The 26,706-nt window shown below is 42.6% G+C and overlaps 1 protein-coding gene and 1 long non-coding RNA gene across 2 annotated transcripts in view; one reads left to right on the forward strand and one right to left on the reverse strand.

Annotated features, from left to right (window-relative positions):
* LOC310641216 overlaps positions 1-26,706 on the forward strand; it is a 145,552-nt gene that overhangs the window by 73,661 nt on the left and 45,185 nt on the right. The gene's annotated exons all lie outside the window — the stretch shown is intronic.
* LOC310641625 (cytochrome P450 2K6-like) overlaps positions 1,782-26,706 on the reverse strand; it is a gene marked incomplete at both ends in the record, with an annotated part of 28,610 nt that continues 3,685 nt past the window's right edge. Inside the window, 5 exons of the mRNA XM_083364861.1 lie at positions 1,782-1,972; positions 9,026-9,167; positions 11,633-11,820; positions 14,244-14,385; positions 18,611-18,747. Coding sequence (XP_083220987.1) covers positions 1,782-1,972; positions 9,026-9,167; positions 11,633-11,820; positions 14,244-14,385; positions 18,611-18,747 — 800 coding nt within the window. The remainder of the gene's footprint in view (positions 1,973-9,025; positions 9,168-11,632; positions 11,821-14,243; positions 14,386-18,610; positions 18,748-26,706) is intronic.

The following is a 26,706-nucleotide window of genomic DNA, read 5'->3' on the forward strand; positions in this document are numbered from 1 at the left end:
GGCTCGGAGCCCTTTCTTCTTCCCCTCAGCAATGTCTCCAGCTGAGGAGCTGCTCCCATTTCCTTAGCCCTCTGAGAGGCAGCATGGGCAAGATGGAGGAGGAGAGAAGCCCTCTGGCTGGAAAGGCCTCCCTCATACAACCTGGCCTCTTTTCCTTGGGGAAGAAGCCAGGGGTCCTTATATCCTCTGGCTTCTTATTGCACAGGAGGGAAGCCATCTTGCTTCCTTCTGCCAGAAATCCAACAAGAGGGAGCTTTCCTTGGCTCTGGTGTTGCTCCCACTTTGGTCTCTGGTCAGAGATGCAGGATCAGGACCAGCACAGTTGCATTTCTCAGTGAGACGCAAACATGGATGCTGCACCATTAATTCCCTTTATTAATGTGTTGCCATTCCCCTCATGAAAGAACCCAAGGTAAGGAAGTGGTATTAACATTCTCCATTGAAAGTAAAACACCACAAACATAAGAGCCCATTTTTTCCTCTTGTCAGCTTGCTTTCAAGGAGACAAAGCTTATAAAAATACCTCAGCAGCAGGCAAAAGCCTCAGCCTGATAATAAATTAACTAAAGGCCTTTATTTGCCTTTGTCAGATTTATACCTGCCTTTTTTATAAGAGCTTCCTTGGCTGAAAGTCCCCCTGGCAGGTGATGCCACAGATGCCTGGTTTCCCCACTCCCAGCTGATAGAGATGAACTACTCCACATTTCTCCAGGGAGGTTCTGTGACTGAGGGTGGGCTCCCCACTCCAGCAGATTCACTATGGTATGGTTCAGTGTATTCTGAAGAGCCAGAAAATGAGTAATGTCAGTAATGAGCTTAATTAGGTATGTTGGGCAGCTGTGTGCTACCTCAGGTCATTTACTGAGTTACTTATCCAAATCTACCTGCTGAATTATAAGTTAACTGAACAGGTAGAATTTTCAATGCAACTAGCCTCATGCAATCAAGATTAGCATATTTGAAAATGGATCCACTGAGGGAGGAATCAGTGTTGGTATTTGAATGTCATATAGTTGTCCCACAAATTACATTGTTATCCCACAGGTTATTCTCAGGTTTGGACCTTTCATTTAGTGATTGTGTGAAGTTCTGACAGTGCCGAATGAATGGTACGTATTATGGGTCATTGAAGTTAAAGCTCATGCAGTGTCCTGTTTTCACACAATTGTTATTTCCAACATTTCCTGCAAGCTTCCCACAAGTAAATCAATGGGGAAGCTGGCAGGAAACCACAGTCACAAATTTATATGACGTGGTCATGAGAAATCACATTTCACAACTGTGTCAAACTGTGACCTCAATTCCCAAGGAATACTATGTTCATTTTGCTTCATATGATGGTTAATGTGAGATTCCTTAATGAGACTAAAAAAAGATTGTAATCTTTTATTTATTTTTCTGAGCTTTGGCTGAGGGAGGAAGAGGCCAGGGAAATAGAGAATGGAATTCTGTCAGGTTTTTGGCGGGAAGACTTTGGAGGATGGAGTTGGCTGGAATCCTGAAAGGAGAGGGGAGATGGCAGAGGCAAAGTGATCCAGGCAAGAGGCCGAGCCAGTAACCAGAGGGGGTGCCAAATTTATATATAGGCTGTTAAACTGAATAGCAACCCAGTACCCAGTTTTAACTTTTAAAAAAAAATCTGTCAGGCCAATTCAACAATTAACCTTAATGAGAGCAATTGTTTTAAACTGTGATCTTTTCAATACTGGTGTGACAAAGCCTTGAAACAGAAAAAGACAGTAAAATATAGAACTCAATAAACATTTTGTCATTTTTTCCTTCTATGGCATTCTGGAGCGAGGAACAGCACAGATCTTAAAAGGAAAGGGATGCAGAGTCACTCCTATTACTGGTTCTTCATTCAGCTTCTTCACTCCTTCTGGGGGTTGCAACCTAAATGCCCTCAGTAGGCTGGTGAACATAATGAAGATGTCAATCCTTGCAAAGAGTTCTCCCAAGCAGCTCCGAGCACCTACAGTGAAAATAAAATAAAAACACAAAAACAGTAGTGGCAACGTTTACTGCCTATTCCAGGGATCGGCAACCTGATACAGTGAAAGAGCCACTCAGAACTGGTTCCCTCACAAAAGAAAAAACTGGGAGCCGCAAAATGCATGTGTGTATGCGCAGAACAAGGGGCTTGATTGAAGAGTGGAGCCTAAGGCAAGACATGCACCGGCCCTGCCCCATCCACCTCTGGTATGGATGGCTCTCCCCCCGCTCTGCGCTCTCCCTCTCTGGGACTTTCTTCTTTCCGCCTTTTGGCGCGAAAGTTCTGAGGGAGTGGAGGAGGAGGCCGACAGGGAGAAGGAGCTGCTGTGGCAAATCTTCCAAGGCTTTGTGAAAGAGGGAGGCGGTGGTGGGATTAAAATAAAACGGGTGGGGGAAGTTGAGGAAACCCAGCAGACACCCACATCAGAGAGCAAGCAAGAAAGGCAAGATTGGGGAGAGGAAGAAAACTTTTGGGGCTTGCCCAGCAGGCAGCTGCTCTTCGCTGTTAGAAATCATCACAGCAGGAGTGGAGAGAAGCAGGGGAGTGCCTCTCTCCCCAGTCTACCAAGCAAATAAAAGAAAAGTTGAATGCAGCTGCTGGCAGGCAGGGACCATGAGGAGCAGCCAGGATTGGAGGAGCAGAAGTCAACACTGCCAAAGAGGAGGAAGGAAAGGAAAAATGGGGATCTTTAAATAGTCATGTTCACTTCCCCCCCCTTTTTTTCTATTTTTTGCAACAACCGGTTGCAGATATCCACATGTGTATGCTTGTCAGGTTTGGAAGCCTCCGTTTAAGTCTGTGCGTGTGCACAGACATAGGCTGACTCCTCCTTGTCTCCTGCCCTTGCTGCCTCTGTGTGTCTCTCTGTGCCACTCAAAGCCATCCTGCAGTGGTTTCAATCAGTCCCAATCGGCCCCTTCATTGATAAGCATCCCCATGGAAGTCAATGGAGGTCCGTGGTGCCTCAAAAGGCCAGCCGTGGTGCCTCCAAGTCTGTTGGTTTTATTGGCGAGCCACTGCCTCCTGCAGCTCCACATTGCCTTCTTCCACTCTGAACCATGGCCCACAAGGATTCCTCTCCTCACAGCTGCCACGCTGGTTCATCTCTCACCCTGTTGGTGCTGTGAGCTGCAAGCTGCGGGGATGCCTCACTCTGGCGGCCTTGGAGGCCTGCCTCCGCTGGCTCCTCTGTGTCTGGCTGTGCCGATGATGTTGGAGCTTCACCGAGCTGCTTAGCGACTCTGGTGGCATCCCGGAGCTGGCCCAGCGTCAGCCAATGGGCCGTGGTCCATACAGTCCACTCATCGGGCCACCCGGCTTCCTGGCAGCACATCCTGCAGGGGAGGTCTGCTAGGGAGGCAGTGGTCCAGCATTGTTTTCCCCCTGTGTGTGTGTGTGTGTGTGTGTTGGACAAGCAGGGAACGGCTGGTAGAGGTAGCGGCAGTCCAGCATTGTTTCCCCCCCTCGTGCGTGTATGTGTCAGACCCGCAGGGAATGGCTGGTAGAGGGGACGGCAGTCCAGTGTTTGTGTCTCTCTATGTGTTGAGCCCCGTGGTCCCAACACACACACAGCAGGGGGGGAATGCTGGACCGCCACCTCCCTACCAGCCATTCCCTGTGGGTCTGACACACACACACACACACACACAGTGTTGTGATTCAGGGTCAGCCTGTGGGTTCGGCAGTTGGGTCGGACGAATCAGAGGAGGAGGGGGGTCTTGAAGACCTTGCTGAGGGGGTTGAAGATATTGCTGATGATAGCCCTAAGGCAGGCCCCTCCCACTTGGTCACCATGGAGACCCAGCTGTGTGAGCCTGACAGTGTGGATGAAGATGACCCACAGCTGGCCCTGTTCAAAGACGCCCGACGCAGGAGACAGTCAAGTAGGAGTAAACAGAGGAAGGCTGTGGGGCTTCTCAGAAGGAGGCAGAGAGAGGCCACGCCCTGAACTCTTTATAAAGGGAATGTTTGGGGAGGGCTGGTTTGCTGAAAGCAACCGCTCAGATAGTGTTTCAAAGCTCCTGTATCTTGGTACGTGTCTTGTTTGTTTTTTGTAGTAATAAATTTGGCAGACGTCATTCCAGCCTCTTGCCGTTTATAAAGGGGTTGCCTTTTCTGCAGGGCCAGTAGCAGGCTGGTACAGAACACACACACACATGGGGGGGGAAACAACCTGGACTGCCGCCACCTCTACCAGCCATTCCCTGTGGGTCTGACACACGCACGCACGAGTAGGAGAAACAACGCCGGACCCCACCGTTCAGTTTTCTCCAGCTGGGGGACCCTTAAAAGGGTTGGAAGTCACTGTAGGGGCGATGAGCAAGGAGAGGACCACTGCTTGATTGTGGAAGAGTGGCAGCCCTTCTGCTTGATCTGGGGCAGTTCTTCAAACTGACGGGGAAAAGATCAGCCATAGCAATATGGCCTGTCACTCAGCTGCTGACAGCCGAAGTCAAACTTACTAGCAAGCACACTGAAAGCAACACAGATGAAGCTGGGTGAGATTTTATCTTTTCTCTACCCTAAGTACTTTCCTGTAAAAGCTCCTTGAAGTACTATACCCCTGTGAGGAGAGAGAGAAGGGAATTTCTACCCCACCCTCCAAGAATAGCGGTGTCTGACTACCCAGGGGAAGTAAGCATCAAAAAGAACAATTTTAATCAAATTGGATTTATATGCCTTTGAAACTTGGGGACCTTAAAGTGTCCTATTCTTACTGGAAATTCTTGTTATTATCTGCAAAAAAAAATATTAGAAAAGAACCCAGAAAAATTAGGGATTTAAAAAACCTTAAATGGTACTAGTGACATCTTGTGGTGAAGCTTGGTATGGCAATTTGTTATTTCCTAAAAAGAGACTTCCCTTCATGGATTACTGCCCTGTGGTGAAGGGGCTTCCATAATTCAATAAAGCTGTGAGCTATGCCGTGCAGGGCCACCCAAGACGGACAGGTCATAGTAGAGAGTTCTGACAAAACGTGATCCACTGGAGAAGGAAATGGCAACCCACTCCAGTATTTTTGCCATGAAAACCCCATGGACAGTACCAAAAGGCAAAAAGATATGATGCTAGAAGATCAGCCCCTCAGGTAGGAAGGCGTTCAATATGCTACTGGGGAAGAGCAGAGGGCTAGTACTAGTAGCGCCAGAAAGAATGAAGCAACTGGGCCAAAGCCGAAAGACGCTCAGCTGTGGATGTGTCTAGTGATGAAAGGAAAGTCTGATGCTGTAAAGATTTTTTCTCCATAGGAACCTGGAATGAATATCCATGAATCAAGGAAAGCTGGACGTGGTCAAACAAGAGATGACAAGACTGAACATCGACATCCTAGGAATCAGTGAACTAAAATAGACAAGAATGGGTGAATTTAATTCAGATGACCATCAGGTATACTACTGTGAATCCCACAGAAGAAATGGAGTAGCCTTCATAGTAAATAAAAGAGTAGGAAAAGCAATACTGGGATACAATCCCCAAAATGACAGAAAGATCTCAGTTCAAATCCAAGGCAAACCATTCAATATCACAGTAGTCCAAGTCTATGCCCAACCACCACTGCTGAAGAGAATGAAATTGACCATTTCATGAAGCCCTACAGCACCTTATAGAACTAACACCAAAAAATGATGTCCTTATCATCATGGGGGATTGGAATGCTAAAGTAGCAAGCCAAAAGATAACTGGAATAACAGGCACGTTTGGCCTTGGAGTACAAAATGAAGCAGGGCACAGGCTGATAGAATTTTGTCAAGAAAATATGATGATGATAGCAAACACTCTTTTCCAACAACCCAAGAGACCGCTCTACATATGGACATCACCAGATGGTCAACACAAAAATCAGATTGACTATGTGCTCTGCAGCTAAAGATGGAGAAACTATACAGTCAGTAAAAACAAGACCAGGAGCTGACTGTGGCTCAGACCACGAGCTTCTCATTGCAAAATTTAGGCTTAAACTGAAGAAAGTAGGGAAAAGTACTAGGCCACTCAGGTGTGAACTAAATCATATGCCTGACGAATATACAGTAGAAGTGACAAATAGATTTAAGGAATTAGATCTGATAGACAGAGTGCCTGAAGAATTATGGATGGAGGTTCGCAACATTGTACATCAGGTAGCAACCAAAACCATCCCAAAGAAAAAGAAATACAAGAAAGTGAAATGGTTGTCTGAGGAAGCTTTGCAAATAGGAAAGGAGGGAAGCGAAAGGCAAGGGAGAAAAAGAAAGATACAACCAATTGAATGCAGAATTCCAGAGAATAGCTATAAGAGATAAGAATGCCTTCTTAAATGAACAGTGCAAAGAAATAGAAGAAAACAATAGAATAGGGAGGACCAGAGATCTCTTCAAGAAAATTGGAGACATGAAGGGAACGTTTCATGCAAAAATGGGCATGATAAAGGACCAAAATGTCAGGAACCTAACAGAGGCAGAGGCTAAAGCATTTGATTGTGTGGATCACAACAAATTTTGACAAGTCCTTAAAGAGATGGGACTACCAGACCATCTTATTTGTCTCTTGAGAAACCTATGTATGGGTTAAGAAGCAACAATGAGAACTGGACACGGAACCACTGATTGGTTCAAAATTGGGAAAGGAGTCCGGCAAGGCTGTATACTGTCACCCTGCCTGTTTAACGTATATGCAGAGCACATCATGAGAAAGGCAGGGCTAGATGAATCAAAAGTTGGATTTAAGATTGCCGGGAGAAATATCGACAACCTAAGATATGCAGATGATACCACTCTAATGGCAGAAAGTGAAGAGGAACTAAAGAGCCTCTTGTTGCAAGTGAAGAATGAGAGTGCAAAATTTGGGTTGAAACTTAACATTAAGAAAACCAAGATCATGGCATCCAGCCCTCTCAATTCCTGGCAAATACGTAGATGGGGAAGAAATGGAGGTAGTGACAGATTTTATTTTCCTGGGCTCCAAGATCACTGCAGATGGAGACTGTAGTCAAGAAATTAAAAGATGCTTGCTCCTTGGGAGGAAAGCCATGACAAATCTAGACAGCACACTAAAAAGCAGAGACATCACCCTGTCAACAAAAGTGCATATAGTCAAGGCCATGGTCTTCCCAGTTGCAATGTGAAAGTTGGACCATAAGAAAGGCTGAGCGCCAAAGAATTGAGGAATTTGAACTGTGGTGCTGGAGAAGACTCCTGCAAGTCCCTTGGACTGCAAGGCGATCAAACCGGTTAGTCCTAGAGGAGATCAACCCTGACTGCTCTTTAGAACGCCAGATCCTGAAGTTAAAACTCAAATACTTTGGCCACCTAATGAGAAGGAAGGACTCACTGGAGAAGAGCCTAATGCTGGGAAAGGTTGAGGGCAAGAGAAGAAGGGGATGACAGAGAATGAGGTGGCTTGATGGAGTCACTGAAGGATCCCATCTTCTATGTGTGATTTGAGCTGCTTCCTCTAATTCTTTCTCAAGTCTTTCCTCTGACTCAACCCATTGTCCTCTTCTAAATCATTGTCTTTGGATATCAGATACCACCAGCCCTTGATTCAGGATGGTGAGGTCTGATAGTGGTGACTGAGGTACATCAGATGCTCCTTCCCCAACTGTAGTAAATATACAAGGAAGCCCTCATTCCTGATCAACTTACCTTTTTCTCTCTTTTCTTCAAGCTGGGACCATTTTTTAAACAAAAATAGAGAGGAAGCATACAGTCCCAGGCCACTGCATAATGATCCTTTGGACCCTTTATGGATGTATTTCTGCTCTTTTTTAACCCTGCCTCTTTTTTAACCCTGGGTGAGGATGGAGGATCCATAAGATAAGGAGTACTGGGGCCTCATTCCTTGGAGGGCCTCTCTGGGACTTTTGTCTCATCTTAGGAAAAATAAGAATTACTAACCTCAAGATTTGACCACACAACTCACTGACTGGAGCTAATATAGCTGTGTGCATTCTTGAGGTTTACTTAGGTTAATCAAACACCAGGAGAATTGCATCACTAAATGTTTCTTTCGGTTTTCATGCTATGCTGTTCTCCCCTTCCCCATTGATCCAGTTATGTATAGTAGAAAAGAAGCTTCTTAATTTTCCTTCCCCCAAATCACCAGTAGATATAGACCAGAGCTTTTCAACCAGTGGTACGGGTACCACCTGTGGTACATTGTGGTACACGACCATTCTAGAAAAGTAGTGGGGGAGGGGAATGAGCTGCACCGGTGGCAGCACCACACAAGCCTGAGTGAGAGATGGTTGGAGCTGCAGGGCTGTCAGGGCTCAGCGGAAGAACCAGAATCAGCATTACTTCGGGGCTGTCAGGGCTCAGCGGAAGCACCAGGATCAGCGCTTCTTCTGGGCTGTTAAGGTTCAGTGGAAGTGCCAGGATCAGCACCAGGCTCCAGCTGGAGCTCGACACTGATCCTGGTGCTTCTGGTAAGCCCAGAAGAAGTGCCGATCAGGTGGAATGTTGCAGCATCTCCAGGGTCCTGTGATTTACATTCAGATGCTTGGCAACTGATTCATATTTATGACGGTCACAGTGCTGCAGGGTCATGTGAAGTGACCAAACCCTGCTGCAACCACCCAGAAGACAGGGGGAATAAAAACCAAACACCCGCCACCCCACCCCTGCTTCCAATCCTCAACAGAAGTGCTCACAACAATGAAAACCTCAGACAGGAAGAAGAGTGCCGCCAGGCGGGCAGGCAGGTGTCTTGCTTGGCTGTGGCTTGCGGGGCACTTTTTTCAGTGCCATTATAATTTCGAACAGTCACTAAGTGAACTATTGTAAGTCAAGAACTACCTGTACTTCATAACTTTTTTCCTTTTTTTTTTTGGTCATCAAGTTTTTGACATTTTGCTAGGAGACTGGTGGTACTCGGATGTTGCCATATCCTAAAAGTGGTACAATGGGTGAAAAGGTTGAAAAGCCCTGATATAGACTAAATGTTATTTTGCCCTTTAATCTGCGCACTTTCAAATGCAATCTCTTTCCTTACAAGCAAAAGAAACCTAAACATCATTTTTTCTTTTTATGAAAGAGAAAGAAACCTACATATTACCTGCTCCAAATGGCATAAATGCTTCTTTAGTGACAAAATGTCCTTCTTTGTCCAGAAAATGGTTGGGGTTGAATTTTTCAGGCGTCTCCCATTGTTCAGGATCAAGGAGACAAGAACGCAGGTCTGGTAATATCATGGCTCCCTAAAATGAAGAAAGAGAGAAATGGAAGCATCTACACCAGGGGCACCCAACCTTTGGGGCACTAGGGACTGGTTCTGCGGAGAGAGGTTTTTCCATGGACCGGAGGGGTGGGGTGGGGTTTCGCATGCTGCCTGCATCCCGCGGATGGGGCTTTGCTTTTTTGAGCGGCCCTGTTTCTGGCATGCCGTGGACTGGTGCTGGTCCATGGACCAGGGTTGGGGACCCCTGAACTAGACCATCTCATTTGTTTTTGGATATTCTATTTGTTTTCCTTGCACGTTTCAGGTATATATTTAGGTATATTCAGGTAGTCAGTTTTTTGTAGTGGTTAAGGTGCTAGCCTGGAAAAACCAGGAGACAATGAGTTCTAGTCCCAATTTAGGCAAGAAAGCTGGCTGGATGACCCTGTATCAACCCAAACCATCTCACAGGGTTGTTGTTGTGGAAAAAACAGGAGGAAAGAATATTAGGTATGTTTGTTGCCTTGAGTTACTTATAATAAAGGTGGGATAAAAATCCAACCTAATATTAATAAAATACTTCAAGCACTACCTGTGCTTAATCTGCAGGCTACTTCTGCAACCTCCCTTTTATTTCTTAATTTGTAGCCTGCATTTATTATTTTTAGAAATAACTAATCTGTCTTTTTGCTTTGACTCCCATCTCTTCTCTTCCTGGAAGCAGCTGAGAGGCAAATGGGGACTATGAACAAGCCAGGTTATCCTTCATTGTGATCATTCGTTTCTGAAAGTCTTGTGTGGTAGTGCTAATTTTCCCAATGAAAGCCACTAATGCAAAGTCTACTTGAGTTACAGCCTAGAGAGAAGCCCAGCGTATAGCAAATACAAGGGGTCATTTATGCATACATGTCAAAAGAAAAGTGAGCCAACAGAGTTGTAGAAGCAGGAAGCATTGATGGTTTGATACTCACAACAGTGAAAGAAGTGAGCAAACAGCAAGCAGACAGCATAAGTTTAAAAAGTAATCCTCATTCACACCTAGACATCAGCTAGGAATAATAATCAGAAGGGGAAACCGAGGCCCAGACAATGATTTCCACCATGAATGCTGCTCTATATTACCAAGAGGGATGTGAATCACTAAATCATGTATATGAAAAAACTGCAAAGGAGAAAAATTAAGCATTTAATAAAAATAAGCATTAGAGGACAGACTGCTTAAAAAAATTCTTAAGGCAGGGGTGTCAAACTGCCAGCTTGTGGGCCGGACATGTCATCTGGAAGCTGTGCCCACCCCATTGCCAGCAATGGCGAAAATGGTGATACATTGTGCGACATCGCGAGTTTGACATGTCTGCCTTAAGGTCTCTTCCTAGCCTAAATAGCAACTGTTCACTATAAAAGATCAGCAGAAAGGCAGGTAAGTGTGGTATGTTTGTCTATGAAAATAAAGCAGCCTGAAGTAGCCTAAAACAGGCAGAATGATATTCTCCAGTGGTAGGGCTCACAAGGTGTAAGTTGGAGAACAGTAGAAGGATGTGTAGTAGTAATGGGGGAGAGTGGAGTAGTGAGTAGTGAGTGCTGGCCTTTGAGTGTTTGTGTGTTTGTTGCCTAGGTCTTATTTTGTTGGGTTGACTCATTTCTGTTATGGAGTCCACTGAGTTGGGTATACTTAAAAGAACCAAGATAATAAGGCATCAGAACTTCTCAGGTGAGCTACTGGAAGAAAGTTTTGGGTTGGAAGTTGGCCTAGTGTGATAAGCCGGAAGTCTGACAAAACCAGCATTCATACATTCTTCCTTGAAAGACATGCTTAGCATAGCAGCAAGTGGATCACTTTGATTTAAACACTGCATTCCAACAAAGTTTTAGTAAAGAGTGGAAGTTGAACAGGGCATCCATATAGAAATCCAGCTCTTAAAAGAAAATTAGGGGGCTGGAGGCTAAAATGTATTATGTATGATGAACAGTGGCAGACCTGGGTGTGTCTAGTCCAGGAGTAGGCAACTTGGCTCTTTTATGACTCGTGGACTTCAACTCCCAGAATTCCTGAGCCAGCATGGCTCAGTATCTCCATTTCTCCTCAGCATGGCTGGCTCAGGAATTCTGGGAGTTGAAGTCCACAAGTCATAAAAGAGCCAAGGTTGCCTATCCCTGGTCTAGTCTAACAAAGAGAAGGACTAGATACGACATGATAGCAGTCTTTCAATATTTGAGAGACTGTCAACCTCTTCTTCTAAGCATCCAATGGCAGGACAAGAAACTTATCAAAGAGAGATTCAACCAAGAACTAAGAAATGTCCTGACAGTGAGAACAATTGATTGGTGAATATTGTTTTCACTGGTGATTGTGGGTGATCCATCAGATTTTTAAGAAGAGATTGGATAGTCATTTGTCCGGAATGATATAGGGTCACATGCCCGAGGAGGGGAATTGGAACAGAAGACCTCTAATGTCCCTTCCAACTCTGTTATTCTGCACTTGGAATTCAGAAAGATTCACACCTTGGGAATGAGAAATCCATTGAGGTAAACATCCTTCACACATCTTCTTGGTAGTCCAAAGAATGTGATGTATTTGCTTCGTATAATCTCATGAATCACAGCATTGGTGTAGGGCAGATTCTTCCTATCTCCATAACAGATGGAATGAGATGGATCCAAAACTGTTTCTATTTCCTTGAAGACCTTGTCTGAGAAAAAGGGTAAAGTAACTTTTATTGAACTTATAAATTATCTAAGAAAATAAGTAAGATGAATGTGGAGAGATACTTTTCCACCTGAATTATTTCATCTGGCTGCCCTTAAAGAGATTTTGAATAGTAAGTCAGCTGGAGTATAAAATTCTGAGAACAGGAAAGGATGATTAGCACTCATTGATGGAAGTGAAAATAATTGTGTGAAAACTAGTACCACCACCACCACCTAGCAGTCCGTTCTCTGGATTGGCTGCCTCCCAGAGATCTGGATGTATCTCACTCTGTGGAAGGCTCTAAATAATTTGGTTTTTCCTCAGATCATATAAATGTTAACCTCTAGTGAAGTTTTTTTTTTGTGTTTGCAGACCTTACATGGTGCCATTCCTTCAGTCCTTCATGAAAACAGCAATACAATCATGTTTGAGATCCTGGGTTGTTTCTCTTTTAGATTTCTTTTTCTTGTTCAAGACAGTATATTGTGCTTACTGCCCCTTTAAAAATAGGGTATTGAAAGAGCTGCTTCTGTGCTAGATCACTGCATCCAGCATAACTAATCTATTCAAATTCAGTTATCTGAATCAGGGATTATTTCTCCTGTAAGTCCTGGACTTTGTAGGTAAATTGGAGAAAGAAAAGAAATTGCAGAAATGAGGGTTCCATTCTTCCTTGCAGTCACAACAGCACATACAATACGTGTTAAGCCTAGGGAGCAGATGCAAGAGGCTAAATACAGGGGTCTATGAGAATTTGCCACGGCCATCTTGCCACAGCCAACTCGCTGTGGGGCAACTCGCCATGGCCAATTTGCAACAGGACAAGTCACTGGGGGACAAGAGTTACCTTAATATCAAAGAAATGGTGGAATAGAATTATTAAAGAATGTAAAAGCAGCGACAAAATGCAATGTGAATGACAAAAATTAATCTTTTTTTTAATTTATTTTAAATAATTGAATTGTTCAATTGTCCCACAGCAAGTTGTCCCATGGTGAGTTAGCTATGGTGAATTGTCCCATGACGGGCTGGCTGTGGAGAGTTGTCCCATTCCAAACTGCCACCATTGCTCACTGTGGCTTCCGCTCCATAACAACTGTGACTTTAGGAAGTGTTAAAGCTGAGAAGACGAGCCAAAGAATGCTGGGAAGTTCCTATTTCTAGAGATCCCCTATTATTTCTTACATCTGTTGGAAGATTGTTTGAATATCAGCCTTGGAGGATGTCATCTATGATCCAAATCAGTCAAGCAGTGCACATCTTTTCCCATCTGGAATATTGTGTTCACTTCTGTGTACCGCAAAATACTACTTTTATAATGCCTTGGTAAGATCACACTTGAAATATTGCATGCAGTTTTGGTCCCCACAATGTAAAAAAGGTGTTGAGACTCTCAAAAGAGTACACAGAAGAGCAACAAAGATGGAGGCTAAAACATATAAAGAACATTTGCTGGAATTCAGTATGCCTAGTTTAGTGAAAAGAAGGACTATGGGTGATATGATAGAAGTGTTCCAATAGCTAAGGGTTTGCCATGAAGAAAAGGGAGTGTCAACGGTGCTAACATCGGATGTTCTTGCTTTGACAATATATGAAGCTGCAATCATTTTCTCGTTAACCTGTATGTTACTTTGAGAATTAGAATTAGATGATGCTGGGAGTGGGGAGAGGAAGAATGTGTGTGTGGATTAGTTAGACATAACAAGATTGCAGTAGAGTATTCTTCAAGGTTGTTGGAAATAAGAGATGATAAGGAATGGCAGGTTAGAAATCTAAAGTGAAGGTTTGCATTTTAAAATAAGTGGAGAATGTGATCTATGATGGTCAATAGGAGGAGGGAATTGTCCTTTGATACTGTGTGTTCAGGGGAGGAGGGGAATTCAGATTTTGGCTTCCACCATGTATGTGCCAATGTCATTTTATTTGAATAAAGGATCTTTAAGGTAAACAATCCCTCAAAGTTCTTTGAAAAGTAACATCTGCCGGAACCATGACAGGGAGTCAAGCTATTCTCCAAAGCACCTGAAGGTAGGACAAGAAGCAGTGGATGGAAACTAATCTAGGAGAGAAGCAACCCAGAACTAAGGAGAAATTTCCTGACAGTTAGAACAATTCATCAATGGAACAACTTGCCTCCAGAACTTGTGAAGGCTCCAACACTGTAAGTTTTCAAGAAGAGATTGGACAACCGTTTGTCTGAAATGGCATAGGATTTCCTGCCTGAGCAAGGGATAGACTAGAAGACCTCCAATGTCCCTTCCAACACTTATTCTGAGAAGGCAACCATTTCTCGAGGTTGAATAGAACCCTGAAATTGGATAAGGAACTATCTATACACCCTGGAATATACATATATTAATATTCTGTCTAACGTGACATTGTAGAGGAATTGCACTTCCCACTAAATTTCTACTTTATTGTCACCTTGGATATCTGGATGAGTTGCCATTAGCAGCAATGCCCATTGCAGAACACTACTAGTTGTGTCTGTCCCAGCAAAAAATATGTCACCAAGGAAATGAGCCAAGTTGTCTTCATCATAGGTAGAATTTGGATCATCCTTGCTCTAAAGGTAACAGAGAGAAAAGTGAAATGTCATTTTCACGTTATTATTATTATTATTATTATTATTATTATTATTATAAAACTTTTATTCATGAAACATGAAACTCAGTCAATTGAATACTCAAAATTGACTGGCACTAAAGGTTGACACGGGTTGCTGCCAGCATCCTAGGTATCAACCAGGTATCTCCTTAAAATGTAAGATGTTCCGAGTAGCTCAGTTTTTTGTAGCTTTGCTGGAGTTATTGTAGGTGTTGGGCCTCGGAAGCCCGACACACGAAGGGGGGCCCCCTCCACCCCCCCGGCACACCCTGCTTCCCTCCCACCGACCTCACCCGGTTCCAGTGCGGCCCGGAAAGGCCGGAGGCCCGCGCCGCTCCTCCCGCCGCATCCGGACGCGCCGCGGCTGCTGTCTTCACCCGGCGGTGCGTCATCACACGGCTCCCCGGCTTGGAAGGCTCCGGGAACCGCGCCGCCTCTTCTGACGCTTCCGGACGCGCCGCAGCTGCAGGCCTCGCCCGGCGGCGCGTCTGCGCGCGGCTCCCCGGCTCGGACGGCTCCGGGGCCCGCGCCGCCTCTCCTGATGCTTCCGGACGCGCCACGGCTGCTGACCTCGCCCGGCGGCGCGTCTGCGCGCGGCTCCCTGGCTCGGACGGCTCCGGGACTCACGCCGCGGCTTCTGTGCCTCCGGACGCGCCGCGGCTGCTGTGCTCGACCGGCGGCATGTTTGCACAAGGTTCTCCGGCCTGCGGCCTGCCCAGTGGAGGCCCGAGCCGGCTCAGCGTCTCTGCGGCCTGGGAGGTTTGGAGAGCTGCGGCCCCGCGGTGGACTGCGCCAGACTCCGACGCCATGCCTGCGCAGGACTGTAGGGCAACGCCGTTAGGGGATGGGTCCCCCCCCTACGGTGACCGGGTGGCTGGGGCCTACGAGCATGGCCGATGACAGGGGGGTTCGGGGGTGGGCGCAGCAGGGAGTGGGTGAGGGGAAAGGGCACGGTGGTGGCAACACGTTGGAGGGGGCTTACCTGACTGAGCGACGGGCGAAAGGCCTTGTAAGGGAGGGGTGGGGAAGTTATAGGGAGTGGGAGGGCGGAGGCATGTTTGGGTGGAGTTTGGGTGGGGTTGTTGTGTGTGTATATAGCAGCGTTGGTTGCAGGTAGCAGCCAACGCTGGCTTTGTTTCTTGTTGCGGCTGTTGCTCTGAAGAATAAAGTGCTTCTAGACTGCAGCAGAAGTCTCTCGTTCCTGTGTTCGGCACCTGCCCTGCTTGTTGCAGGACGAGTTTTGACAGTAGGAAGCTGCAATTTCTTGATGTATTTTGCAAAGTTTTTGGACATAGTTCCCAGTGCCCCGATGACAGTGCAGTTTCAATGGCCAGGTCGTGGTATTTTGTAATTTTTTCCAGTTCTTTTTCTTTGACTCTGGCATCTCCTGGTACAGCGATATCAATCAACTGTACGCTTTGGTTCTCTACAACTGTGATATCTGGTGTTTTGTGTTCCAAATGGCAATCTGTCTGTATTCAGAAGTCCCACAAGATCTTCACCCTCTCATTCTCGACAACTTTTTCCACCCTATGTTCCCACGACTTTTTGGACACAGGCAAGTCGTATTTTTTACACAATGCCCAGTGGATTAGTTTAACAACTCGGTCATGTCTAGCTTTGTAATCAGTTTGTGCGATTTTGCTGCACTCACATATTAAATATGAAACAGTTTCAACTTTGTCGTTGCAAAGTCAGCAATTTGGATTGTCAGTAGATTTTTGTATCTTTGTTTTCATGGCATTAGCTTGTAGTGCTTGTTCTTGAGCAGCCAGTATTAAGCCTTCCATTTCTTGATGGTTCCCCATCTTAAGCCATGCCCATGTCAACTTGTTATCACATTTTCCTTCAATGTTTTTCAAATGTTGTCCATGGAAAGCTTTGGTTTTCCATCTATTTAATCTATCATCCAGCCATTTTTCCTTATATTCTGCCTTGGTTTCTGTTATTTTGAAAATGCTCTCTGTTTTCACAGCCTGCAGCAATTTTTCTGTACTTTGATTCACATAGTTATTCAAACTTCGTTTTTCTTCTTCTACAGTTTGGTGGATTTGCAGTAGCCCTCTGCTGCCTATTCTTCGTGGCAGGTACAATCTGTCAATGTCACTTTGTGGATGTAGAGCATGCTGCATGTTCAATAGTTTACGCGTTTTCTGGTCTAGGTGTTGCAATTTGGCCAATGTCCAGTTGATAATTCCAGCTGGGTAGCGTATCACTGGGACTCTCCATGTATTAATGGCTTTAATTATATTTCCACCATTCAGCTTTGATTTTAGTATTTTGCAGACTCTTCTGATGTATTCCTTTTGTGTTGATTCTTTGACTTTTCCATTCAAGATGTTATCTGCTTCCAAAATGCCTAGGTATTTGTAACCATCATCCTTTGCTAGTGCTTTCATAATACTTCCATTTCCTAGTTCTGTTCCTTCTATTTTTCCCATTTTCCTCATTGCATGGATAATATAGCACATTTTCTATGTCCAAAGTCCATTCTGATGACGCTGCAAAACAGATGAACTGCATTGAGTATTGATTCAAGTTCAATGTGGCTTTTCGTATACAGTTTTAAGTCATCCATGTATAGTAGATGGTTTATGTAGATGTGGTATCCCAGTTTTGTGTTTCTTAATAATATTATCAATGGAATTAATGCAATGTTGAACAGTAGTGGTGAAAGTGAGTCCCCTTGGAAGATTCCTCGTCTGATGTTGATTTCACCAATGTTGTCCCCATTTGCTGTTAGAACTGTTTTCCATTTTTGCATATTTGCTTTCAAAAATGTACAGACGTTTTTGCTAATTCCAAAGTTTTCCAAACATGCATTAATCCAACTGTGGGGTAATGAGTCAAATGCTTTCTTGTAATCAATGCACGCCATATTTACATTTGTTTTAATTTGTTTTGCATTTTTAAGTATCATTTTGTCAATGAACAGCTGATCTTTTGTTCCTCTTGATTTTTTATAATTTCCTTTTTGTTCTGCTGGATACAAGTTGTTTTCCATCAGATGATAGAATAATGAATTTGCCGGTATTCTTGTAAAAAGTTTGAACGTTGTTGGCAGATAAGTAATTGGGCGGTAGTTGCTTGGTTCTGTGCTCTTTTCAGGGTCTTTCATTATCAAGTATGTTCGATCAGCCGTTAACCATTCTTCACTTGTGGCATTTTGAAGCATTTTATCAAACTGAGTGGCCATGTGGTGATGGAGAATGGTGAGGTGTTTCAACCAGTATCCATGCAGCTCATCCAGGCCAGGTACACTCCAGTTCTTGACCTTCTTTACTTCTTTTGCAACCATATCAGTGGTTATTACAATACTCTCCATTTTGTTTTGTGTTGCTTGTTTTTGGATATCTTTGATCCAGGAGGCAGTTTTATTATGTTCCACTAGGTTTCCCCACAGTTCTTTCCAAAATTTTAAAGTTTTTTTCTTTCATGGTAGAACAGTAGTTTGGACTTTATTTTCATGAAGTGAGCGATAGAAGAGGTGCTGGTTTCTTCTGAACTGGACGTTTTCACAATATTGTTTTATTCATCCTCCATATCTTTCAATTTTCTTTGCTGTTGCTATTACACACTATTTTAGGTTTTCCATGATTTCTGTTATTGTTTTTTCCTCCAGGTTATATTTTTTTGTATAAACTATTTTTCATCTTTTCATTCTTTAGTGAGACTTCTCCTGGACTGTTCGGAGAGACCGCCATCTCTCCTAAGTCCCTGGGATTTTCTTCCTTTATTCCACCCCTTCAGGGTGGGTTCTGGCCCCTTAGGGTCCCCAACAAAAAGAAATTTCAGCTGAAGGATTTGGCATTTCAAATCTTCCAGCTGTTTCGCTGAAGAACAGGAACCGGAAGCCTATTATTATTATTATTATTATTATTATTATTATTATTATTATTATTATTATTATTATTATTATTATTATTATTATTATTATTATTATTATTATTCCAAAAGAGGTGTTGCACTGAACTAAGCCAGACATTCTTTAATAAAAGGAAATCACAATCTCAGATGCCCTTGCCCTGAATGTACTGCTGCTGTTTTTTATTTTTCGTTATATGATTCAGCAGGGGCTCAGCTACTTTTCTCCTCTGCCCTCCCCTTTCTTAACTCACAGATTGTAGCTCTTCCCAGCAGCCTCTGGTCAGTTGAAATGCAAGTTGAGGACTACCTGTACTTACTTTCTCCATTTGAAGCAAATAATAATCAATGAAATCTTGTGGTTCATGCCGGTTTTGGTATTCTTTATGATGTGTGATCTCCTTCTTTATAATAGCAAGCATATTCTCCCCAGCAGACAAGGCTTTCTGTTGAGGCCCTGGGAGATAGTGCATGATAAATGGAAAAATTTCATATACCTATAAAAAAGAAAAAAATGAATCCTGTTACAAGACAGCAGGACACATGAACCATAAATCAATTTCTATAAATTACAATTTCAGCCTCATGATCTGTCACCATATCTGATATTGAACAAATTTCTTTGATTCTAACTGCACGAAATTTTGACTATAGGAAGAAACAGACAATCCCTGATGGACATATATTCAGTTGCTTGATTTTTAACAAAAGTCAACAACTGAGTGCACAAAAGTGTAGAATTTCTAACCTAGGCTAGGATTTTAAATACATAATGCCACCCAACAGTCTAATTTATATTCCCAAAATATTTGGGGAAGTAAAGTGCCTGCCACCTTGCAATATTATGTGTTGTCAGTGGTCCTCATGTGCATTCCAAATTATTCAACTTTAAGCTTAGTGATCAGATAGTTTACATATTCCAATTTGGGAATGAAAAATAAAATAATTTAGTGAAATTACAATTCTGGTAATTCCCATGGCTCCATTGTTCTGGATAATTCTGCATCACTCAGAAAAGAAGTAGAGCAGTGACCACAATACTCACGATGTGGGAAAAGCTTGTTAAAAATTTTGAAATAATATCTATGGATTCCAGCAACTCCAGAAATGCCTTGTCTTCAGTGGAAAAACAATGTCCAAAAACTATAGCACAGATCACATTGCCCACAAAATGTGTAATGTACACTGAGGGGTCAAATGGCTGTCCTGATAACAGAAAACTTTCATTAATATTCACATTAATTCTGACTCTCTTGTTAGTAATAAAAACAATTTGTCTTATAGAGCTTATTGAAAATAAATAATGCTAGGAGTAAAAAGTTAGTGAGCCTAAGTAATGTCCAGTAGTAAATCAAACAGATTGCATTCAGTAGAAGTTCAAACAGATTCCTGACAAAACTAACACAACCTTTTCTCCTGAAAGGTAGAGTAGGAACTAGAGGGACAGACATTCTGAACTTAATTCTCACTCTAATTCTCACTCTTAATTCTCATCTCTAGCAGAGATGAAATGTTACAAGGTGTTGACGTTATAGGAACCTTGTAGGGGTGGTGGTAACCATGCAATATTGGAATTCAACATTACACAAGCTCAAGCAATAGAGAAAAGTCAAACCAAAGTCTTGGACTTCAAGAGAGCTGATTTCAATAAATTTAGAACTTGAGGAGGATTCTATGGATGAGAATCCTCAAGGGGAAAACTGTTAGGGAATTGTTGTGCAGAGGTCTCCTTGTGCTACCAAAAAGTTGCACAGACAAGGAAGGGTACTGAGAGCAGTAAGAGTCACACAGTAACCACAAGAGTACACTGAGTTGTGAAAGCAAAAAATACTTTACTTTTGAGGTGGTGTAAAGAACAAAAATGCACGGTCAAAAATAAAACAGTCCAGGTCATACACAATAGTAACAGTCCAAGGAGTAATCCAAAATTCAAAGTCTTCTTACCGATCCAGAGGTCAATACACAGTTGTACAGGTTTATCACAGTAGTAAACCGACAGTACAGCAAAACAGAGCAAAAACAGTAATAGTAGAGAGCACTGAATTCAGAGAGAGAGAAGCTACATTCCTAGCTTCCTTTTATATGGCCATGAGAACACTTACACATCCATTGGCCAATTAACATCTTAAAGTCACATTATCATGGTTAATATATTTTCAACCCAACATTGTAGGCTATCACCCAACATTGTAGGCTATCACCATATGCCTAACATTCTCCCCTTTGGGTGGAATAATATATAACCCTTTACAATCTTATGCCAATTCTTTCACAACTATTATTGTGTTTCACAGCACTTTGGACTTTCGTAAAATGGTCTGCAATATTTACATCAGATGGGCAATACTCTAGCTGTATTAATTTATCCTTTACACATTGTCTTACATTTAAATAACGAAGATCAGTATGTTTAGATCTTGTTCTGACTGCAGCATTATTTGCCATCTTTATTGCAGCTTGATTGTCCTCATATACAATAAATGGATCTTTTACAGTTAAACCCATATCCAACAATAATTGTACACTAGCAGTTCTGTACACAACACTGATAGACATGAAAATTCAGCCTCCATTGTAGACAGGCTAATGTGTTTTTGCCTGATGGACTTCCATCCAATTAAAGTCACCCAACATTACAGCCAATCCTGAAGTTGATTTACGAGTGCTTGTCTCTGAGTCAAAACTCGCATCTGCATATGCTGTGAGGATTAACTCACGATTTGGCTGTAGATATAACGAGTAGTGAATAGTCTGCTTCAAATACCTCAATACTCATTTAGCTGCTTGCCAGTGTCTAACAGTTGGTTCATTATTGTATCTGGCCAATTGGTTTACACAGTAGGAAATGTCAGGTCTAGTCCAATTGCTCAGATACATAAGACTACCTATTAAAGATTGGTACATAGTCTTATCAAATACAGGACTCTCAACATAAGTGTCCTTTAAATCCATAGCCATTGGAGTTTTTGCTGGTTTACATAGTTCCATATTGTATCTCTTTAATAACTGAGATATTTTACTGGCTTGCGAAACCTTAAAACCCCTATTCGTTTTTACAATATCTAACCCCAAATAGTGGCTTATTTCTCCAAGGTTCCTAATAGTAAATTTGTTTTGCAATCTTGAAATGATGTCCTTAGCTTCTAGCTCAGTTTTTGTAATGATTGCAATATCATCTGTGAATAATAGAAGAAAAGATAACACTCCGTTGTGTTCTCTTCTAAACAAACAAGGATCAGCATCACTGGCTACAAAACCTATCGCATGCAACTCATTGACTATACATTTATTCCACTCATAACCAGATTGTTTTAATCCATAAAGGCTTTTCCTTAACTTCCAACAATCATGGTCTCTATTATTAGTCAATCCTGGTGGTATTCTTAAATAAATAGTATGTTGCAATGGAGCATGTAAATATGCAGTTTCAACATCTACATGGTTAACCATATATTGGGTTTTAGCCACCCACACTACAACTGCTCTTAAAGTAGTTGCCCTCAGACTGGGTGCAAATACCTCATCATAATCCTCAGTAGTTTGGGCAAAACCTTGTGCAACCAAACGTGCCTTATGGGTTACAGTTCCATCTACTCCCTTCTTTATTTTATAAACCCATTTACATCCTATAGCTTGCTCACCAGGTGGCAGTTTTGCTTTCTCATAGACCTTAAGATCCTGCAAAGACTTCAACTCCCTGTTCATTGCAGCTTTCCATGATGCCTGTTCCTTTTCAGGATACATCCTGATCTCATCGTAGTTGTTGTTGTTGTTGTTGTTGTTAGTTGCGAAGTCGTGTCTGACCCATCGCGACCCTATGGACAATGTTCCTCCAGGCCTTCCTGTCCTCTACCATCTGCTGGAGTCCATTTAAGCTCACACCTACTGCTTCAGTGACTCCATCCAGCCACCTCATTCTCTGTCGTCCCCTTCTTCTATTGCCCTCAATCTTTCCCAGCATTAGGCTCTTCTCCAGTGAATCCTTCCTTCTCATTAGGTGGCCAAAGTATTTGAGTTTTAGCTTCAGGATCTGGCCTTCTAAAGAGCAGTCAGGGTTGATCTCCTCTAGGACTGACCGGTTTGATCGCCTTACAGTCCAAGGGACTCGCAGGAGTCTTCTCCAGCACCACAGTTCAAAGGCTTCAATTCTTTGGCGCTCAGCCTTTCTTATGGTCCAGCTTTCACTGCCATACATTGCAAATGGGAAGACCATCGCCTTGACTATACGCACTTTTGTTGACAGGGTAATATCTCTGCTTTTTAGTGTGCTGTCTAGATTTGACATGGCTTTCCTCCCAAGGAGCAAGCGTCTTTTAATTTCTTGGCTACAGTCCCCATCTGCAGTGATCTTGGAGCCCAGGAAAATAAAATCTGTCACTACCTCCATTTCTTCCCCATCTATTTGCCAGGAATTGAGAGGGCCGGATGCCATGATCTTGGTTTTCTTAATGTTTAGTTTCAACCCAAGTTTTGCACTCTCCTTCTTCACTCGCAACAAGAGGCTCTTTAGTTCCTCTTCACTTTCTGCTATTAGAGTGGTATCATCTGCATATCTTAGGTTGTTGATGTTTCTTCCGGCAATCTTAATTCCAACTTTTGATTCATCTAGCCCTGCCTTTCTCATGATGTGCTCTGCATATAAGTTAAATAGGCAAGGTGACAGTATACAGCCTTGCCGGACTCCTTTCCCAATTTTGAACCAATCAGTGGTTCCGTGTCCAGTTCTCACTGTTGCTTCTTGGCCCGCATATAGGTTTTTCAAGAGACAAATAATATGGTCTGGTATCCCCATCTCTTTAAGGACTTGCCACAGTTTGTTATGATCCACACAATCAAAGGCTTTAGCATAGTCAATGAAGCAGAAGTAGATGTTTTTCTGGAACTCTCTAACTTTCTCCATGATCCAGCGTATGTTAGCAATTTGATCTCTTGTTCCTCTGCCTCTTCGAAATCCTGCCTGTACTTCTGGTAGTTCTCATCGTAGTTAGAAGGCTCTAAATTAACTTGGCATATTACACTGGCTTCATAGCGATCAGGTGGACGTCTGATGCGTGTTGAACGCCTAGGTAGTACAGAACTTTGAATTTCTGACTCCTCTCCTTCCTCTGATTCATCTTTTATCTCCCCTATCTCCTCTTCATATTTTATAATTACAGGAGATGTCTTATCATTACTAACTATGTCATCAGAGAGGTCCTCAAACACTAGAGGATCTGTGTTAACAGTTTCTTGTTCTTATCTATCCCAACCAACGTGCTCAAGGAATTTGGCACTTGCACTATTATATACATTGGTTGTGCCTTGTTCCCAGAAACGATAGGATCTATGATTAGCTTCATAACCTACAAAGTATAATTGCCTAGCCCTATGTTGGCCTTTACTCCTGAGTTGTGCAGGAATATGGACCCATGCTGGGGTGCCAAACGTGTGCAGATAATCAAGGTTTGGTTTTCTACCATGCCATAGTGTATATGGTATTTTACCAGTAGAAGTATTAACCACTATATTCAGAATATGGTTTGCACATTTTGCTGCCTCCCCCCACAGTCTATCTGTTAAGCCAGAATCTTTTAACATAGTTCTTATCATGGCTTGTAACATTTGCCCACATCTCTCAACAAATGCATTATGTTGAGGCCTATAAGGGGCTGAACGTTTATGCTCAATGCCAGCTGATTCTAGCGTATCAACAAAGTGTTTGTTTGTAAATTCAGTGCCATTATCAGTAATTATGCACTGAACTTTTCTCTTTGTTTTCCTCTCGACAAACCTGAGCCAATTTGTGAATTGTTGCAAAGTGTCTGCCTTTGACTTAAGCAGATAACAAAATCCATATCGAGAGTAGTGGTCAAGGATACTCAAAATATAACATGCTCCTCCTAAACATGGTTTCATGGGTCCTATTAGATCTGCAAATGCAACTTCCAAAGGGACACTGGTCTTGAAACCATTTAACCTGTTTGCAGGAGTTGCCTTACTCTTTTCCTGATTACAGGCATTGCAATTCAGGTATTTACTACATGGCTTCCGCTTAATTCCTTGTACTAACTCAACTGTTTTGCATAGTGAGTTAAAGTTTATATGCCCTAACCGCCTATGCAATAAATGTATACATTCGTCATGTGGCTTCTTCTTCTCACATATAGAGTTGGCTCTAACTGTACTAACTGGGTTACTAGTGAGAACAAATAAACCGTTTTTTAGAGTAGCAGTTACACAGACCCCATTCATCTCTATAGTGCATTGCTCCCCTCTGAATGTTACCACACACCCAACTTTAACCAATTCCCTTACAGATAACAGGTTGAATCTTAGTTTAGGTATATATAACATAGGTAACTGTTTATCAATGTATGGACAATAGGAATTACCTTCACCAGAGGCCTTCATCTTCCAACCATTGGCCAGTGAAACATGTTGGTTGCTGTTTTTCATATTAACAAACCCCTCTTTCACTTTGGTGATGCATTGTGAAGCCCCACTATCAACAACCCACAATTCATTATTTCTGGATGTTGGTTCACCAGAAACAGCCAAACCAACGCCCTTCTTTGCCTTCCCACCGCTATTTACATTCTGTTTTCTTTCCTTTCTAAAGAATTTGGCTATATGCCCTCTAGCCCGACGAGAATAATATTTCTTGATGTTGTAAGCAGTGGTGAATGGCTGCTCCTCTCGTGGTTGTGTCTCTCTCAGCTGGTCTCTGTCAAACCTTCTTCTGGACTCTTCCAGCAGTCTTCCAGTAATGTTAGTCAATGTCAGTTCCTCTCTTGTCAGGACTTCCAAAGAAGAAACATACTCATCATAACTTTCATCCAAAGAGGATAAGACAATGTAGACCTGATGCAACTTTGAAAAAATCAGCTCCTTTTCATGAAGCTCTTGAAAAGTTGCCTTCATGTAGTTTAAATGGGTCAACATATGCCCATTCTTCTGCAGACGAATTCTAAACAGCTTATGTGTAAGGTGTATATGTGCACCCACACTGTCGCGAACATAAAGCCTTCGCAAAATGTTCCAACACTTAGCAGCAGACTCCTCACCACAAATATAGACAAGCTGCTGGTCATTCAGTGTTAGTCCAATAATGCAAAGTGCCTTTTCATTGCTACGTTTAAAGTCGTCTATCTTTTTTGCATCATCTTCGTCATCTGGATCCCAAGAAGTAGTATCAGGTGGGTTATTTACTACAGTCCAGAGTCCTTCCTTGCGCAAAAACAAGCAACATTTTGTGGACCAGGAAACATAGTTTGTCCCATCCAACTGGGTTATCCAGGAGATGCCTGACAACTGTTCTTGTGCCATTGTACACCAAATAGCTAACACAAACTCAGCTATGTTACTGTGTGTACTAACTCTCAGTACAGGGCTGGGCCCATAACCAGTGTTAGGGAATTGTTGTGCAGATGTCACCTTGTGCTACCAAAAAGTTGCACAGACAAGGAAGGGTACTGAGAGCAATAAGAGTCACACAGTAACCACAAGAGTACACTGAGTTGTGAAAGCAAAAAATACTTTACTTTTGAGGTGGTGTAAAGAACAAAAATGCACGGTCAAAAATAAAACAGTCCAGGTCATACACAATAGTAACAGTCCAAGGAGTAATCCAAAATACAAAGTCTTCTTACCGGTCCAGAGTTCAATACACAGTTGTACAGGTTTATCACAGTAGTAAACCAACAGTACAGCAAAACGGAGCAAAAACAGTAATAGTAGAGAGCACTGAATTCAGAGAGGGAGAAGCTACATTCCTAGCTTCCTCTTATATGGCCATCAGAACACTTACACACTCATTGGCCAATTAATATCTTAAAGTCACATTATCATGGTTAATATATTTTCAACCCAACATTGTAGGCTATCACCATATGCCTAACCCAAGAAGCTTGGAAAACTTTGAAAAGTGAGATTATAAAATCCCAATCTAGCCCAATTAAAATGAAGCAGAAAAATAAGAGATTTTAAAATAAACCAGCATGGCTGCAGAAAAAAATTCTCTGATAAACTGAAAGACAAAAAAGACAAGTATAAATGGTGTATATAATGAAGGCAGAATATCAGCAAATAGCCCAGACTTGCACAGATGAAATCAGGAAAGCTAAGGCCCAAAATGAACTAAGGCTTGCTACAAAAGGAAAAAAAAAGCTGCTTTCAATATGTCAAAAAGCAAGAAAAAAAAGTCAGTGAAATGATCAGTCCACTAATCGGAGTAAATGGAAAGAAGGTTGATGAACAGTGGGGAGAAAACTACTTAACATTTTTTTTGCATCCATCTTTATACAAAAAGAAAAAAACCCCACCAATCTATTAAAATACTGTAAAATGTAGATTAGAAGTACGTCAAAATAAGCAAGAAAATGGTAAGAGAACACCTATCCACTCTAGACGAGTTCAAATCACCAGGACCAGATGGAAC

The sequence above is a fragment of the Vipera ursinii genome (assembly GCF_947247035.1).
Source record: "Vipera ursinii genome assembly, chromosome: 5".
NCBI classification, from domain to species: domain Eukaryota; kingdom Metazoa; phylum Chordata; class Lepidosauria; order Squamata; family Viperidae; genus Vipera; species Vipera ursinii.